This window comes from Heliangelus exortis, chromosome 22 (genome assembly GCF_036169615.1).
Source record: "Heliangelus exortis chromosome 22, bHelExo1.hap1, whole genome shotgun sequence".
NCBI lineage: Eukaryota > Metazoa > Chordata > Aves > Apodiformes > Trochilidae > Heliangelus > Heliangelus exortis.
The window spans coordinates 628075-646097 of NC_092443.1; the positions used below are offsets into that span (position 1 = coordinate 628075).

At 45.4% G+C, this 18023-nt stretch overlaps 1 protein-coding gene across 5 annotated transcripts in view; it reads right to left on the reverse strand.

Moving 5' to 3' along the window:
* The window catches only part of CACNA1B (calcium voltage-gated channel subunit alpha1 B), a 204402-nt gene that overhangs the window by 55560 nt on the left and 130819 nt on the right, over nt 1–18023 (reverse strand). For all 5 annotated transcript variants that reach the window (XM_071766019.1, XM_071766018.1, XM_071766017.1 and 2 more), the window contains 4 exons: nt 17356–17462; nt 9316–9378; nt 1870–2691; nt 479–693 (listed from right to left, as the gene is read on the reverse strand). In XM_071766019.1, the coding sequence (XP_071622120.1) occupies nt 479–693; nt 1870–2691; nt 9316–9378; nt 17356–17462 (1207 nt within the window). The remainder of the gene's footprint in view (nt 1–478; nt 694–1869; nt 2692–9315; nt 9379–17355; nt 17463–18023) is intronic.

Consider the following 18023-nt stretch of genomic DNA (forward strand, 5'->3'; position numbering starts at 1 on the left):
TTAACTTACATGATCCCCTTCTAGAAGATTGTTCTGAGTTACACTCCCAAAGGCTACAAACACATTCTCTCTAGTTTCCATCCTAAATTTATTTGCAGGGGTTTATAGGATAATTTACTTACAATAATTTCCATTATATGAACTGGAAAACATTTTATGCTGCAAATTCTCTTCTTAGCAGTACATTTACACTTATCTATTAATTCACAGGACTTAGAATCCAAAAACTCCACCCACTTCTAGTGTCTTAGGTACAGGGGTTTTATTACTTTTTATTTTATTTTGCAACAAAATGACATTTCATTTTGAGTGAGTGACACATTCAATAAAGTTCTTATTTTATCTCAAGCCAGATACACAGGAAATGGCTGGGAAAGAGAGAGGCTGATAAATTGTGATTGACAGGGACTGAGTATTGCAACACAGTCAAATTTCTGGCAATTTCACGGCAAAAAATCAGGAGGAGAACGGGACTCACTTGGTATGACAGTGGTTTCCCCTGGTGGGGCAGTGATGGTGACAGGGATGTTCACAGTGGTGGTTTTGTCCAGAGGTGGCTGGATCATCCGTGTCACATTCTTCTGGTTGTCAGCATCCTCTGGCTGCTCTGGCACTTTCTGCAGATAGGTGCTGGGAAGGGTGTGCACAGGGACACTCACACTGCCACTAGCCTCAATCTCAAACTGATTCTCCCTAAGGTAATAAAAACAGATTTTATTAAATAATATGGCCCCAGAAGGATTCAGAGAACATCCAGAACCTCTTGCTAGGTTTTACAGGCTCTTTCTTTCATGGAAAGAAGAGTGACAGACTTCAGGACAACTTAAGAGAACATAGAATGGGACCTTTTCCTCTTTTCCCACATCCAAACACAGAATTAAGAAAAACTGTGCCACCAAATATCAATTTATCCACTTTAATGAGACTTGGAACTGAGGTTCAGAAGCAAGGACACATGGAACTTGCATGTAACAGTGCCATGAGCTTTCCAGCACCAGCTGCTGTCTGAACGGGGTCTGATTTATGTTTCTTAAGGTTCTCCTGAGGCCTTATTTAAATTTGGTGATGTGTTTTCCAGCCCTACACCACTCTGTCATCTTGCTGTAAGCAGCTAAAGAGCTCCTGCACTCCTCTGCAGCAGGGGCTGCCTTTCAGTGGGGAGGAAAGCAAACCTGGGCCCATGATCAAACCACAGAGCATGCAAAATGTTTTGAGATCCACCTGAAAGGAAGATAATATAGACAGGAAAATTATTATCTCAGTGCCACTCACAGCTCTCCAAGGTGACATGAACTCTATTCTAAAAAATCCCTCTGAGATCTCTTTTCCATCAGACTAATAATGCTGAAAAGGCAATCTATCCTTCTTTATTAACTCCTCTTAATGCTTCACGAGCACTATTTTTTTTCTCACTTGACTTCTCTAAGAATTAAACCAAGTGGGGTACATCAGCGTTCTTAATGGAAGAAGCCACGTGCTGTAACAACTGGTGATGCAGCTGAGAGGCTGAAAAAAGGAGAAACCCAAGGGGGGATAAGCAAGACTGGATGCCACTTAAAAAGATGTCCCTCAGAAACTTCCTTCAGGGGCTGTAAAATTCCCTGTTCCACATCATCTCCTAGAGGGTCTGTTGGTATTTACAGCAGGGATATTTCCTCCCTTCAGCCTAAGTTATTCTGTGGGCCACCACAGACCAAAATCATCTCTGGGAGGCTGTTGGTAGTGAATTAAGCACAGTGGACCTGGGGGTTGTGGTGTGAGTGCAAGAACAGCAAGGGATGTCATGGAGAGGAGAACAAACAATTTCCTGAAAGGTGTCCTGGGTCCCACACCCCCCACACTGTCCCCGGGACGAGTCCAACCACTCACTTGGGCTGGTGGTTCCGGTGCTCCTTCTCGCCAGCCTCCCCGTCCTTCTCCCCGTTCTCCTTCTCCACCGACTCGTAGGTCGACAGGGCCCTGTTCCTGAACCTGTGCCTCCTGTGAGGTTCTTCTCCGTTCTCGCCCTTGGACCCGGGTTCTCCTTCCCTGTTCCCAGACCTGGACCCTCCCCGGTGTCGGGAGCGCCGCTCGCTCCTGGCGCCGTTGGCGGTGCCGTTGCCCTCCTTGCCTTGCCGCTCGGCAGCGTGCCGGTGAGCGCGGTGCCTGCGGTGCTCCTTCTCGGCCCCTTCCTCCACAGACCCCCGTCGGTGGTGCCTCTTCCCCCCTTCCTGCCCCCGGCTACGGTCGCTTTTCCCTTCCTTACTCCCTCCTTCCACCTCCTTGCTGCGGCTGCGGTGCTGCCGGTGCCTCTCCTCCTTATTGCCGACTCCGGGTTCCCCGTTCTCCTCTTTGGTCCCATCGCCCTTCTCCTGCTCTCCCGGTTTCTCCTTATCCCGGTGCCGGTGATGCTTCCGTGGAGCTTCCGCCCCGTCGGCAGCGCTGCCTTTGGGCTGCTCCCCGTCCTGCACATCCCCGGGGCTCAGCTTGCTGATGTTGTTCCTCCCCTCGCCCCGGGGCTCCACCACCAGGGGCCGATCCAAATGGGTTTTCATGTCTGGCCTGATGTGCAGGGTGGTTGCGTAGCGCACCCGCTCCTCGGGGTCCAGCTCGTTGTACAGCGCCTCGCAGCTGGCGCGGAAGTTGTGCATCCGGATCTGGCTGGTCCTCTGCTCCCAGACAGACTTGGATTTGGAGGAGTTCTGCTGCTTGCTGAGGAGGGGAAGAAGGGGAAAAGTGAGCATGCTACTTCGCAACAAGTCCCTAAAAAGCAACAACAACAGCAAAAAGTTAAAAAAAGGAATTTTCGTTTTATATCGGAGATGGGGATCAGGGATTAGCTGAGCCAAAGAGATTGTAGGGGATGGAGAGAGAATGGCTGGCAGGGGACATGAGCAGGGAAAGCCAGCAGGATCATCAGTGTTAGTTTGCTCCCACAGATGTTAGGCACTATGGAACAGGCCCTCTGGAAAGGAGTTATCTTGATTTCTAAAACACTCCCATCCCCCCTTGGAAACCTCAGGGATGGTCTGGAGGGTTCAAGTTTCTACACACAAAAACCCCTCTCGCACAGCCAGAGCTTTCCTGCAGCCCACAAGGAACAGCAGCGTCCTCCTTCCCACCTGGAAACCTCTGGATGAGCAGAGCAGCAGCGAGCAGGAGATGTGTGTTTGGCAGGAGGAGCGAGGGGGAATGGAACTGAGGATCCTCCCTGAGGATTGGACCTGGCACCCTGCCACCAGCCCCTTCCCACCCCTGAGGGGTCCCTCCTGTTCCAGGCTGCACCCCCCTCACCAGGTTGGACAAGAAACCATCATTTTTTTTTTTTTTGGTTCAGCATTACAAAAGCCTGAGCTGCTGTCATGAGCTGATCCCCCTGGTTTTAGAAGGAACTGAGTAACGTGCAAAGCCCAGACCTACCCCTTGGTAGCCTGGGACCAGCTGCTGGTTTGTGCTTTGAACAGCCAGAGGGAGCTGTCAGCACTGCAGGGAGAATGAGTAATACCCAGTTAGAGTTGGGAAAGGGCCCTTATGCTGACCGAAGCCTTCCATTTATCTCCAAGCCAAGAGCACAGAGCAGAACACAGCCTTGTGCTCCCTGTGCCCCATCCTGTGCTGTTTCCATGGGACAGGCACCAAGCAGGGGTAGGACACGGAGCCCCAATCTCCCTGCAGGAGTATCCAACATAAAGCACACAATAAATCAACAGGCAACTTCCACAGAGACAGCCCCTCCCCATCAGTGCCTGTGCTGAGCCCATCAAAGCCAAGATAAAAGGAAAAACACCTAAATAGGATTGGATGTGGTGAGGAGAAAGGTTGAGGATGCAGGGCTGGTGCTCCTCGTGCAGGGCAGAGGAAACACTCAGAACCTGCTGGTTCTGACACAAAGGTATCACTTTTCCAGTTTTGTTTTGTTTACTCCAAGAATATAAATCAGCCTTTAAATTATCTCTGAGGGGCTAAAGCTTCCACTGTAATTCACTCATGGCTAACTGGGAAGTGCTGCCAGGCACAGACACCACTGAGAACCTGGACAAACCAGGTAACACCTGTATTAACTACACCTATTTTGCCAAAATCCCTTCCTTAACACAGACACTGACATTACAGACTCCAGTTTCTCAGCACCTAGAAAAAGTGATGCAGCCTTAACACTGACACAAGCAGTGAGGTGACTGCCAGACTACAGGACACAGCCACCCCCTGGCTCTGGTCACTATCAGAGGTACAAACGGCATCCTCCCTTCTTTCTACATGAGGAGACATCAGAAAAAAAGAAAGAAAAAAATCAGAAAACCTGAAACACAGTAAAAACACCATGAGGAAGCAGGAAACCTGCCTGCAAACTCCTGGTCAGATTCAAACCAGTGAAGAGCAGCAGAAGCAAGTGCCAGTGCACATCAAGTCAGTTGTAGGAAAGGGAAGTGAAGCAACCGAGCAGGTTGGTCCCTCTGGGGATGGTGTTTTAGAGTTTCTAGAGCCCAAGCAGCAGCAATGGGAGAGAATGGGTCACCTGCTTGTCCAAATAAATCTATCTGATTCACTTTTTGCAAGTTCCCCCAGGAACTGCACGTGGACACGTGTGACAGCTTCTCTCGTGCTGCTTGCAGGGGAGAGCTTTTAAACTCAGGGCTGGCACAACAGGAATGTCACCTCACAGCTTCACTACAGCTGCCCGTGAGGACACTGTGCCCACAAACTACATGAACAACTGCAGAAGAGAGGGAAAAAAATAACCAGGGCAAAACCATTTCCTCCACATCCTCCAGCCTCTGGTCCAGTCAATTATCAGTGCAGACACGACCCATCTGCAGTGCAAGCACCACAGGATGCAGCAGAGCAGGACTTGTCCAAACTGATAAAAAAAAAATGAACCTTTGTGATAACAAATATTTTTTGCCACAAGAGAAAACTATCTACTTATGAAGCCAACTCCTTATCTGAAATCCTGTTCCCTGTTTACTTCATAAACCCCTTTGGAATCCATTAAGCAAGCTGTAATCATCACTTCTGACTTACAGCCATGGTACAAAGATTAATGCTAATTCACTTCATGATTACTTCCCACCTCTATTTTCTGTCTACAGAATGTTTCAGACTCCTTGAAGGGTGCAGGCAATATACTCAGTTTTCAGATCCTCTCAGCTTGAAATGCTGTCATAGTTACTACTGCCAATGTGCTTCTCTAAGCAGCTCCACTGGTTTGGCTGGGATTAGAGAAGCCAGCAGCCAAACAACTGCCTGTGGCTAAAAGGAAAACCATACCATCCATGCAGAATCAAATAAAATTCATATTAATGACACAGTGACTAATACTGGCATAAATAAAATGCAACCACTGTGTGGATTGTTCAAGAAAGGAAAGCATACTTTTAGTTATTTTCTAATCTTAGGGTATTCCTTAATGATTGAAGATTTTATTATCATAACCTTTTAAAACAGTTAATGGTATTTTGCTTCCCAGACCTACTGGTTTAATCAGCCACATAAATGCAATCCTTAAAATTGTTCTTTAGTAAACAGTGAGTGAAAGCTGGCTATGAACATAATCCTTTGATGTTAATAATACCTACACATTAGACTGTGGCTATGAAAGAATATGTTCTGATCACAGAGCAAATGGAATTTCTGGTTAAAATACAAGTTTCGACAGAAAATGCAAAAAAACCTTTCCACTGAAATCCTATTTTCTGTTGACAAACTTGGAGCAGCTCTCTCCCTGTTTTGATTTTCCATTTGGAAGACAGGCATGCACAAAGCAGAATGTTTTATCTCTGGTTCAATAAAACAATTTTCTCTCAGCTGAATGCATCACTAGTGTTTAAATTTGCTTTACCAGTGGCCCTGGGAGCTGCTGCTCGGATGCTTTAAGCTCCTTCTCTTCTTTCTGAGCTCCATCTCTGCCTGAGCTCCCCAGGGAGATGCTGGGTGCTCTCCCTGTGAGCTGGGGCATCCCAGAAATGCCAATCACAGGGACTGGTGCAGCCTCTTCCAATATTATTTCGTAATGTGATTTTGGTTTTATGTATTAGATCTTTTGATATTGCAGTTTCTCAGAAAACTGCTGGGTTTTTTCATAATATTTCACATAAGGTCTATTAGTTACCAACTCTGGATTTTGAATGTGGTGGAAACCAAAGATAATACTGTCTGTGCCTCACATCCTCACGTTCAGAAACTTGCTACTGAAATTTCTGTAATTTAGCAATTTAGACCATCACAGACACCACCTTCTCAGATCAAGGATGTTCACTGAACACCACACGTTGCATTTAGTGCATATTTATTATCTTCAGATTGAATACCTGACTATCCCTACTGGAACCCTACAGGAAAGCTGTTAGTTAGCAAAAGTTTTATTCTAGAGAATGCTTTAGGACCACGGCACTTCCCATGTCTCAGCAGTGACCGACACCTATGGATGCTCTCAGAAATAAACAATACACTGCAGTACAAAATCCTCAAGCTCTCAAATGCATCATTTTGAATTTCATCAGCCACTGCAATGTCAGGATTTGGATTCATATGAAAATTCAACATCTCGTTGTTCTTTAATACTTACTATTGGAAAAATACAACATACTCACTTTGCTGTGTGTCACTACCTATGGACATTTAAATTAGTCCCCAACTCCAGTATATATTTTAGATAAATGCTGATCTACTTTAAAAAATAAAGGATATCTATTTAATTACCTCTCCTCAGTGAACTGAAAATGGAATTACAATTTCATTCTGCTTGTGCACTGCTTGTATCATAAATTTGTTAGAGCACAAATGCACAAGAAAATGACTCAACTTGATAGTTTTCTTTATTATTTTTAAATTTATTAATATAAAAATAGCTCCAATATTTTATCTTTAGTGTCTTACTGATTTTTTTTTTTAAATAATCAAAAAAAAGAATATGGAAGGAAAAAAAAACAACCCTCTGCATCTCAAAAGATTTTTTAATAAGTCTTGCTCTTTCAGAACTGGTGTCTGTGGTTTTGATGATCCTGGTTCTTACTGACATTACAGGCTCACAGTAATTTATGCTGTCTGAGCAACCTAAGGGAGAAAAAAGCACAGGGATTTTGTGCACCTGTTAAAAGCTCTTTTAGATTAGTAGATTGCAGTTCAAATTCCATCTGTGCACAGAAATTAGACCATTTATCTTTCAGTGTAATTACAGCACCAGCACTCACAGGGGGCAGAAACAGAGTGGTACAAAGGCATCCTGAACCTAGATAAATATTCAAACAGGGAAAGGGAGCCCACTGCACCTGTGTGTCCCTAAAAGCCATTTTTCCACTTTATCTCTTTGGGTTTTATATAAAAAACAAATTTCTAATGACTTCTATACCAAGGAAATGAGACCTTCAGATATCTTTGCACTTCAGAGGGGCTGTATCGATGCTCTGGGATGGCTGCGACCTGTATATATTGCAATATATTGTATATATTGGGGTCTAGTCATTACTTTAATCAAAACAAGGGATTTTGCTGGGGAAATGCTCTTTATACACCCACAGAGAAGAAAATGCACACTCAGCTCATGTCAAAACCATCCTGGTTTGCATAGGAAATCAAATCACTGCCCAGACATTGCATAGAAATGTTCAAGAGGATGAGACTCCTCAGCAACAGCTTTTTGCAGTAAAAATTTATTCTGTTCAGAGAACAGATGTGAGTCAGATCTGCAAAAGAAGCCTCTATTATACTGTCTCAATTGCTGGTGGGGAGTCAGCAACAAACCTGAGCAGCAAACGCCTCCAGATGTGGGCAAACCCTCCTCCCACGGGGGGCTCAGCAGCTGCAGTTTGATTTCACCTTGCTAAAAGGCAGCTCTGCCTCTGGAAGTCTGGAAAAGGGACCAAATTCTTCACTCTTCCAGGCTCTCTTCCTAATTGTGCAAATACTGCTTCAGACCAGTGCAGTGCTACTGGTACTGGAGTGAATTCCAGTGATGGGGAGGTTGGCAGAACCTCTCTTCCGCCACCTCCACCCATCCCTTCCCTCCTGCCAGGCATGAGGGCTTGAGGAGAGAGACCCAATGGGCAGCAGACCTCTGTCCAAACCTTTCTGTCTGTCGAGAGCCCTGGCAGCCAGGAAGAAAGGAGCCAAAAGCTGCCTTGGGTCTAGTCTGCTCCACTGTTTTTCACTGTCCCAACCCCAGGAGGTCTCAGACCTCACAACACACACATCACACCTCATCCTGCAAGTCACAGAAGTCCAGTCCTGATCACAGAAGCTAAACTCCCACATCATGTCACCATTATTTTTAACACAAACATGTCTAAGATCCACCAGTGGAGAAGGAATCCCAGAACACCTAGGGAAAAAGGAAGATGTCAGGAAGCTGGTGGAAAGATCTTCACTGTGCCTTTGGTACCTGCTCTGGTGTGCACGTAAGGACAAACCCACATGTGTTTGGTTGCACTTACTTGTGTCTCCAAAAGCATTAAAGAAGAAAGACAATGTCAAAGGTCAAAATATTACCCAAAGCACAGACACCAAGATGTGTTGATGAGAAGCTGATGACGAGTTTTGTTGTATTAGTCAGCAGGGAATAATGGGATTTTCTACAAACCTGCATCGGTGTCAAAGCACACCCATGAGTCACAGCAAAGCCAGCAGGATTGGTTTGTTAGGAAGTGCGTGGGGTGAATGGAAGGTCTGCCACAGTGCTTGCTCAACCACAGGTACATAGGAGCTGCTGAGTGCCTCATTTTTACAGTATCTGCAGCTTTAATTCCAACTCAAGAAGGTTGGAGGGCACAGACATCATCATTGTAAATTTCCCAAAGATGTTTATGCAGGATTTTCCATTTGGGTCCAATTTCCAGAAGTTTATTTCAAAGTTCTCTTCCAGCTTTCACTTAAGGAGTGCACTCATGGTGGGGCCCTGTTCTCCTATTGAACCAGAAGTGCAAGCACTGGTGGAACATCAAAGCCATCAGCCCAGCACATAATAAACACAGAGAACAAAAAACACAAGTGAGAATAAGACAAACCATCAAACGAGGGAAGAAACGGGAAAATGGGAAGAGGAACATAATGGAAAATAAGTAAGGAGGAAAACAAAAGAAGGAGGTGGTGGTGGGGACCACTGTCAATGTGTGAAACACTACAGAGTTGCTCACAATCAAATCACAAGCGTTACATGGGAATGTCGCACACCTCCCAGTCCTTCCACCATATGTTGGTCTGGAGGCTTTCCACAATGATGGGAATGGTTTTTGGAAGAAAACAAGGGGGAATGAAGGCATCAGAAGAGGAAAGATGGGGGGTGTTAGAAATATAGAGAGATACAAATCCATTTACTGAATATCGTAACAGAGAGCAACTCACGGTGAATTTACGCTGGAGACTGACGAGCTGCGAGATACAGTACCTCGAGTTTGCTTTACAAAACTGCACATGCAAAAACAAAACAAACAAAGAAAACAAAAAGTGAGAAAAGAAAAAAGAAAGGAAAAAAATTATAAAGGAAGAGAAGAGAAACCATAAAAGACATCGGGAGGAGACTCATACAGGCTGTGTCCTATCGAATGCAGACTGCAGCGTGCATCTTGGTAGGAGACCAGGCAAGCTTCAGAGAGTGTGGAAGCCACAGACACCATCTCTAGTTAACAAGGAACCAACCAAGGAATCAAAAAAGGAACCAAAAGGGAAAAAAAATCAAAAGGTGAGCCAAAAGCCACACAATGATATCAAGGACTCGGTGCCTCCATCTGCTGTACTCACACAATCAAAGTCCTCCGCAGGGGTCATCTTTAGGACCTCGGGGTCTTTACAGGTGGCGACTGCTTTTACAGCTGCACTGCAAATTAATTCCAAGTGGGAGCAGGATGCTAATTCTTCCTCAGGCCCTGTGGCACCAGGAAGAAGCCTGAGCACGGGGAAAAGCAGGGGCTGGAGGGAGCACCCTGGGCCACATCCAGAGACCCAATATCCACCCAACCCCCAGCAGATGGTTCCAAGCTGCTTCTGCTCCCTCCCTGCCTGGGAGTTTGCTCTGCGGAGGCACCTACCTCTCCTCTGACCAGCCTGGGGAGGTGCCTGGGGTCACCACATCTCAACCCTTGGGTCTTGCTGCAGCTCAGGCAGGGGATTGCACGTTACTGGAAGGAGCTTGGTTCAGTTCACAGTGGTTTTGTAGATTCTCCTCCAGCCAGTGTTTGTACAAACATTGTTATACACGGGGGGCTCTAAATACGGAAATTACTGCATTACACAGTTAATTCTTCCTTTGGCAGGGAATCTACAGAAAACCAGGAATCTAAATATCTTCATAGAGCTTGGCTTAAGGCACTTTTTCCTGGTCAGAAACAATTTTATAAATCTACATTATCCAAAGAACTCTCCTCGAGACTGAAAAACATTGCCTCACTACCTGGTTTTTCCTTTTCACTAGCAGCATTTTTTTCCTGCTCCACGAGAGGTTTAATCTGTTAACAATCAGTGCTAGCAAGCCAGAAGGTCGAGATAAAATCTAATGTTCTTTGGATATCACACAAGCAAAGTTTAAATAGACATTTACTTAAATTTCATGATTATTCTGAACAGAAATGTTGGCTCAGGTAAAATATATAATAAAACAATCCAGAGGTCAGGAAATCTGGATCAGACATACATGAAATTCTGAAAGTTTTTCTTGGCTCAAATAACCTGATGAATGGTCAGGTAGAGTATTTTGCCTAAATTTCAGTATTTCTACATCTGTATGGTGCCAAATGAAATGGGAGCAGGAGACAAAGTGGGGTTGGCATCTCCTGCTGGTTTGCCAGGAAAACTTTCCAGGTTTCTCAGGCTGGGGATCCCTTTCCTCTTTGACTGGATGCTGACCCTCAGGATGTCAACAAAAACTTGGAGGGAAGAAAGCCTTGGACTGCAGAAATGTAGGTAAGAAATTGCTTGGGCAAAACAAGTGGAAAACTGGAGATGGAGGAGAATGTACGGGGCTGCCTTCATTTACCTGAGAGGCTGCACCAGCCTCGGGCAGTACCTGGAGGAATTCTGCTTTGGATCCATCTCCACACCCCTCAGCAGGAGGCTTGGACAAACCCTGAGGTTTATCTCTGCCTCCTTTGGTGCAGTGCAGGACAGAGACCACGCTCTGAGCCTGACAATGTCCTTGTCACTTGTCCCAGTCCTGCAGCACTCGGGCTCCGCTCCTCCCGTTGTCCGACTCTGGTTTTCTGATACCATCAATCTGACCAAGTTTGGGTTGGAACTGAGGGGTGTAAAGCCACAGAGCAGACAGGCTCATTTTCCAGACCAAAAGGAAAGAAGTACTTGAGCTCTACTCACTTGTTTTTTACTTTTTCTTTTACTCACTGCTACTTACCATCCAGAAGGGACAGAGCACACCAGAGTGTCTGTGGGGTTACACCAACAGCAGGGGCAGGGTGAGCTAACAGGAGGAATGACAGTACCTCACACATCCACACAGCTCAGGAGGAGGGAAAGAAAGGGAAGAAATCACAAGCCAGCAAGAGAACACCTCTTCTAGTCTACACATCACCCAACACGGGACTTTTCACGGGCTGGGTGTTCAGGCACACTTCTTTGCTGGGTCCTGTTGGGTACCAACAGCCCAACAGGGATTTGGAAACAGACCACGGTATTCCCAAGGCAAAAGGAAAATATGAAGCCTCTGAGGTGGAAAATGTCCTAGAGAAACAGAGCAACTCCCCACCCTACATCCCCAGACCTGTACAAAAGGGACAGACACCTCTGAGAAGTGATGTGCCACCACTAGTTGCTTTGGGCAGTTTTCTAATGAGTGGTTAATTCAGTCATTAACAGGCAGTACCCACCCCTGGGTGTGCAATCAAAACATAAACTGCTTTGAACAACCATGTGAGGGACCAGCAGGACCCAGTCAGAGCCTGAAGAGAGGAAGGAGTCTTCAGATGCTTGAAAGTTGTCCTGGGAAGCACGTGTAACTTTAAACACAGAGTGGGCAATTCTATAGGCAGTGTTTAGCTCTTAGCTGCATGAACTCTCTCTGCCACGTTCTACAAGGTTTCATCCACCACATCTGGGAAGTTCTCCCATTCAGAACTCTCACCCTGTAACATCTACTTAAACCTCTGGGTCTGGCTACAACCACAACCCTTTACTACATGCAGTTTAAAAATAAAAACCATAAGTAGCAAAGCACAAAATCAGCTTTTCTTTCAGCATGACTCCAGGATCACTGCTCAAGCAGGTTCTTACAAATTTAGTGTTTGCTTGCTTGTTGTCATTACAATTTTAAGGTTTTCTCCCAGAGAAGGTGAAGAGAGGCCACTGGGGAATTCATGGGCTCTGCATGCCACAGGTTGTGTCCTCTCTCTGCTTTGCTGGCCCAGCTGGGCTTGGTGTGCAGCCCCTTTTGTACATCCCATTGGTGCAACTCTGCCTGGAACCAAAAAGGTGGAGGAGGAAACCAAACATTTGGGAGTTCAGGCTGTGGCTTGGGCAAATACCCAAAGTAAAACTGTGCCTGCTCTGGGGTCTCTGTGCCAGCCACGGGATGAGTCTGGTGGCTCCATCTCCCTTCCCGGGCACCTCCCCAGAGGGATCACAAAGTGCTTTGCACATCCAATGCCTGAGCATTTGCCTCCTTTCCCCCCCCTCCTCTGTTCTCACCACCAAGGCAGCTGCACCAATGGTTTTCCTCTCAGGTCCACTCAGTTCAAGAGGCTGAGTGGTTTTAATGTTGTACAAAACAAAGGGTCTTAAAGACAATGCTGGGCAAACTATAAAAACCCAGAAACTCACCTCCAGAAACATTAAAGCAAGGAAAATGCTAAACAGAAAAGACACACACACACAAAAAAAAAAAAAAAAAATCACAAAAATAAGAATGAAACAATGGGTTCAACTTAAAAAGCAGTCACAGGTGTTAAACAGATATTCTGTTTTAAACCAGACATTGCAACAATGACAAAACCAACATGTCATCCCAGCTTTGAGTCCTGAAAATCCACAAAACAAAAAGGACCATTCTGGATAGAGTTCACCAGGTGAAAAAAAACCAAATGTTGAATCACTTGATGATTCTGATGGGTCCCTTCCAGCTCTATCCATGATTCTATGAAACAGAGGTTGGACAAATCTGTTCACATGAAGTCTCTGGTAGAGCAGAAACCAAACCATAGAAATCCTGGGAGATGGGTGAAGCAGAAGCTATAAACCAAATGCAGGTAGAATATTGTAATAAAGCACTCTGAGATGGTTGCAAGACAGATGATGTCTTGACACCCCTGAAACAGTGAATATATTATTAAAACAGATCCCCATGACACCACATCTATCAACCACAAACCCATCTGTGGCTCCTGCAGCCTCTTGCAGGTGTAGAGGTGAAGGTTGGACCTTCCCAGAAGGCTGACTTCCTAAATAAGTAACCCATAAATAAGAAATCCCATTTTGCAACATGGAATATTTCCTGGAGCTCAGTCAGGAAGAGAGGCTGGGATGGCAGAGGGGAGCAGGAGAACCAGTGCAGACCAACTGCAGGGCCAGGAATGTGGAAAACAGGAGCAGAGGTTGAGCTCACAACCCCAACACCAGAGGTGGAGGAGCAGCTACAGGGCTTGGGAATATGGAATGGCCTGGAAGGAGACTCAGGGCAAGAGACACCTTGGTGCAGACAAGGGGAAGGAGTAAAACAGCAAGCACAGCATCTGGCTGGTGAAACAGCAGAACAATTGATAGGAGTTCTCACCAGACCAGCCCCAGGATGATTTTATCACCTCTGCAGGAGGTGGACAGCACGCTGGGAACATGAAGATCATGAGTAAGGAAATGCAAGTCATGGTGCCCTCTGGTAACCACTGAGAGACCTGGTCTGACTGATGCAGGTGGGGGAAATGTGGGTGTTTTGAGAGCACTGATCCATGCTAGAGCTGCCTATTGTTAGAGAACTTAATTTTCACACATTATGAAAATAAAGTCAAATTACAAACCCCAAAAAATTATTCCTTGGGAGAAAGTGAAAATATAAACTGAGCGGACAGATCCACCTTAGCAGCAGGCTTTGGTAGCTGAGTACCAGTATTTCCCGGACCCACTTGGGGGTAAAAAAGTTCTACAGGCATTTGCTTCTTGCAGGGATGTTTTCATATGCCAAAAATCCTGTTTCAGTCATGTCTGGCTCTGAACTGCATCAGAAGCTTGCTCTGACATGTCTTCCCACCAGCACTGCATCTGCTCCACCTTCAGGACCATTGTGTAGCTTAATCCCATAATAAATGAAGCAGTGGGGTACATCTGGGGTCAGCTCAGAGACATCTGAGGGAGAGGTGCTGCAAACCCAAAAGCTGCAGCTGCTGAGCCCCTCTGGAGCTGGCTCTGGATGTATTGATGTATTTAACACATTGCTCTGACAAGCATTCATTAAATATCTCTTGGCTCATCAGACAGCAATCCATCCATGCACCTATTTCTTGTAAAACATCAAACTTCCCCCCTGCCTTCTCCTCCACTCCATGATCCATTTGGTCACCAGTCTCTTGACCCAAACTCATTCTTTATCCAAATTAAAGTCCTGTGAGCTCTGGAAGTGACCTTGTGAGCACCTCCCTGGCACTAAAGCAAAGGTAACAGGAGATAACAAGAAGCCAGGAAAGGGTTTTTAGCAGAAGGCTCCCAACACCACGTGCTCTGGCCCTTTGATATTGAATACCAGGTGAAACCACTGAAAAATGATGGAATAAAGCTTAATTTTGAGCAATCAACAATGTGGTGTGAAGTTTTAGTTCCACTGAAGTGGTTTGGGTTTTTTTCCCTGATTTCTAAGAAATCTTCGCTTGCACAATGCTTTTCATTAAAAAATAAGAAAATAAGTATCATTATCTTGTATTTTTCAATAACAGTACCAGGAAATATGTCAAAGAACAAGATAAGTATCCTCCCTTGACTCCTTTTCAAGTCTGGACAGGAAACCAGTGTTAGAAAAGGATTGAATTAAAAATCAGCAAAAAGACATGGCATAAATAGGAGCTGATTAAAGCAGCAGTTGCAAAATTAAATGCTAAGAAGAATAAAATAGTCAAATTAATAATCTTCTTTTACTTCACATATAATGAACTGGCTCCATTTGGCCTATTGTCTTTGATGCAGTGGATTTAACACCCATTAACAAGGGTCTCAAGAGATTTCATAGAATCATAGAATCATAGAATCCTAGGGGTTGGAAGGGACCTCGAAAGATCATCTAGTCCAACCCCCCCTGCCAGAGCAGGGCCACCTAGAGTACATCGCCTAGGAACGTGTCCAGGCGGGTTTTGAATGTCTCCAGTGAAGGAGACTCCACAACCCCCCTGGGCAGCCTGTTCCAGGGCTCTGTCACCCTTACAGTAAAAAAATTCTTTCTGATATTCAACTTGAACCTCCTATGCTCCAACTTACACCCATTACCCCTTGTCCTATCACTGGTCACCATAGAGAAAAGCCTAGCTCCATCTCCCTGACACTCACCCCTTACATATTTGAAAACATTGATGAGGTCACCCCTCAGTCTCCTTTTCTCCAAACTAAAGAGACCCAGCTCCCTCAGCCTTTCCTCATAAGGGAGATGCTCCACTCCCTTAATCATCTTAGTAGCTCTGCGCTGGACTCTTTCAAGCACTTCCCTGTCCTTCTTGAACTGAGGGGCCCAGAACTGGACACAATACTCCAGGTGCGGCCTCACCAATGCAGAATAGAGGGGGAGGAGAACCTCTCTTGACCTACTAACCACACCCTTTCTAATGCACCCCAGGATGCCATTGGCCTTCTTGGCCACAAGGGCACATTGCTGGCTCATGGTCATCCTCTTATCTACCAGGACCCCCAGATCTCTTTCACCTACACTGCTCTCCAGCAGGTCAGCCCCCAACCTATACTGGGACATCGTGTTGTTCTTCCCCAAATGCAAAACTCTACACTTCCCCTTGTTGAATTTCATCTTGTTCCTCCCTGCCCAACTCTCCAGCCTGTCTAAGTCTCTCTGAATGGCAGCACAGCCTTCTGGTGTGTCAGCCACTCCTCCCAGCTTAGTGTCATCAGCAAACTTGCTGAGGGTACATTCTATACCCTCATCCAAGTCGTTGATGAAGATATTGAACAACACCGGTCCCAGTACCGACCCCTGAGGGACTCCACTAGTCACGCCCCTCCAACCAGATTCTGCCCCATTGACTACAACTCTCTGACTCCTTCCTTTCAACCAGTTCCTGACCCACCTCACTACCTGATCACCAAACCCATACTTGATCAACTTATCTACAAGGATGCTGTGAGAGACGGTGTCAAATGCTTTACTGAAATCAAGATAAACCACATCTACCGCTCTTCCATCATCTATCCACCTAGTAATTTCCTCATAGAAGACTATGAGGTTAGTCAAACAGATTTGCACTGAAAAGAAAAAAAAATCTGAAAAGATTTGCACTGAAAGAACAAAGAGGGATCCTGCTCTATTTCAGACACTTTGGAATAAAACTGGGCAGCAGATTTCTTTTCCTGTGCTTCAGCTTTTGGAAGTCTCCCATAAAAAGGGGATCTGGAAAACATCAGCAGCTCTCAGTAAAACAGATGAAAATTTTTTTGATCCTGTAAGTCTCAATGCTAAAATTCCAGAATTGGTAAAAGAACCCCTAATGGAGAACAGACTTTAAGTAAATCCACTCAGGGCAGGAATGCCTCAAACACAGTCCTACTATCCCATGGCAGAACTCTGCACTGACCTCAGTGACATCCAGACAAGCATTGCCACCTAGAGAGAAGTTTTTCATTTCAGCTTAGATCAGTGTATGAGAAGGTGGCCCCTAAGCAATGTTTTCTGAGGAATCTGATATCACAGAATCAGTGGATATGTCCACACCCATGCAGAAAAGCACCTGAAAATGCAAATTCATGTTTCTAGCTATAAACTAATGACTGCTCACACACATGATTTTATTCAAGCAAAGGGAAAGTGCTCAAGCATAGTTTTCAGCCTGATGTTTAGGAGGGTGCCTTTACACTTAAAATTCTGGAAGCAGAGATCATTAAAAAATATTTATACATCCTGCGCCCACGTTTCCCATAAATAAAAATCCAAAGTGAAACATTAAGCACTTCACCTGGTGAAATCTATCCCAGGACACCTTAAAAAATTCCTTCAACAATACAGTTATTCATAATAAGGTAAAAGATGAGGCAATACAAAGAAAACCAAACTAAAATCAGGACTTCATTAAATTCATGGTAAAGTGATCAACATGGAAGCATCAACCCGAAGACCTGTCTGTAACAGAGATGGTATAAAAGTGCTCACAGGGTGCTATGGGATGTCCAGCTGAACAGACACAGACTGACACTGAAAACCAGAAACCAAAGCACAGAGACCCCAGAGAAGAGAAGGATGCTTACGCAGCGATGGAAATGTTGGCAGCAGACATGGGGCTGACTTCTGCCACTTCCTTGGCCTTCTGCAGGGCCAGCTTCTGGTTGGTGGCTTCCTCCATCTCCTCCTCATCCTGGTGCAGAAAATGGAGAGAAATCAGAGCATGCATCATGGAATGGCAATCACCAGAGCTCCCCAAGGCAGGAGTCAGGTGTGGCTGTCACTGCTGTGAGAGCAGGAACATTGGGATGGGGCAGAACTTCACACCCAGCACCTCTGGGTCAGGTCTTGGTGCCAGCAGCAGCCACTGAGATGAGAAACACGAGGCTTGGTCAAGGGCTCAGTGCATTTTTACCAGGATTACAGCTCCCTCACACAGGTTTCTTACCTCTTGGGTCTCCTCTTTATCACTGAGCATCAGGGAAGGAGGAGAGACCTGAGCACGTGTCTGATGTTGCTGGGGTGAAGGGAGCCCCATTTATCTCAGACCTGCATCCCTAAGTCCTACCAAAATGTAACTGGCTCCTAAACCCTTCAGAACCTCTTGCCAAAGGGGCTTAAAAAAAAAGCAACAAACAAAACAAAACAAAACAAAAACAAAACAAAAAACCCCAAAACAAACAAATACAAAACAAAAAACAACAAACAAAAAATAAACAAAAAACCCCATACAAAACCACAATAAACCTGCCAT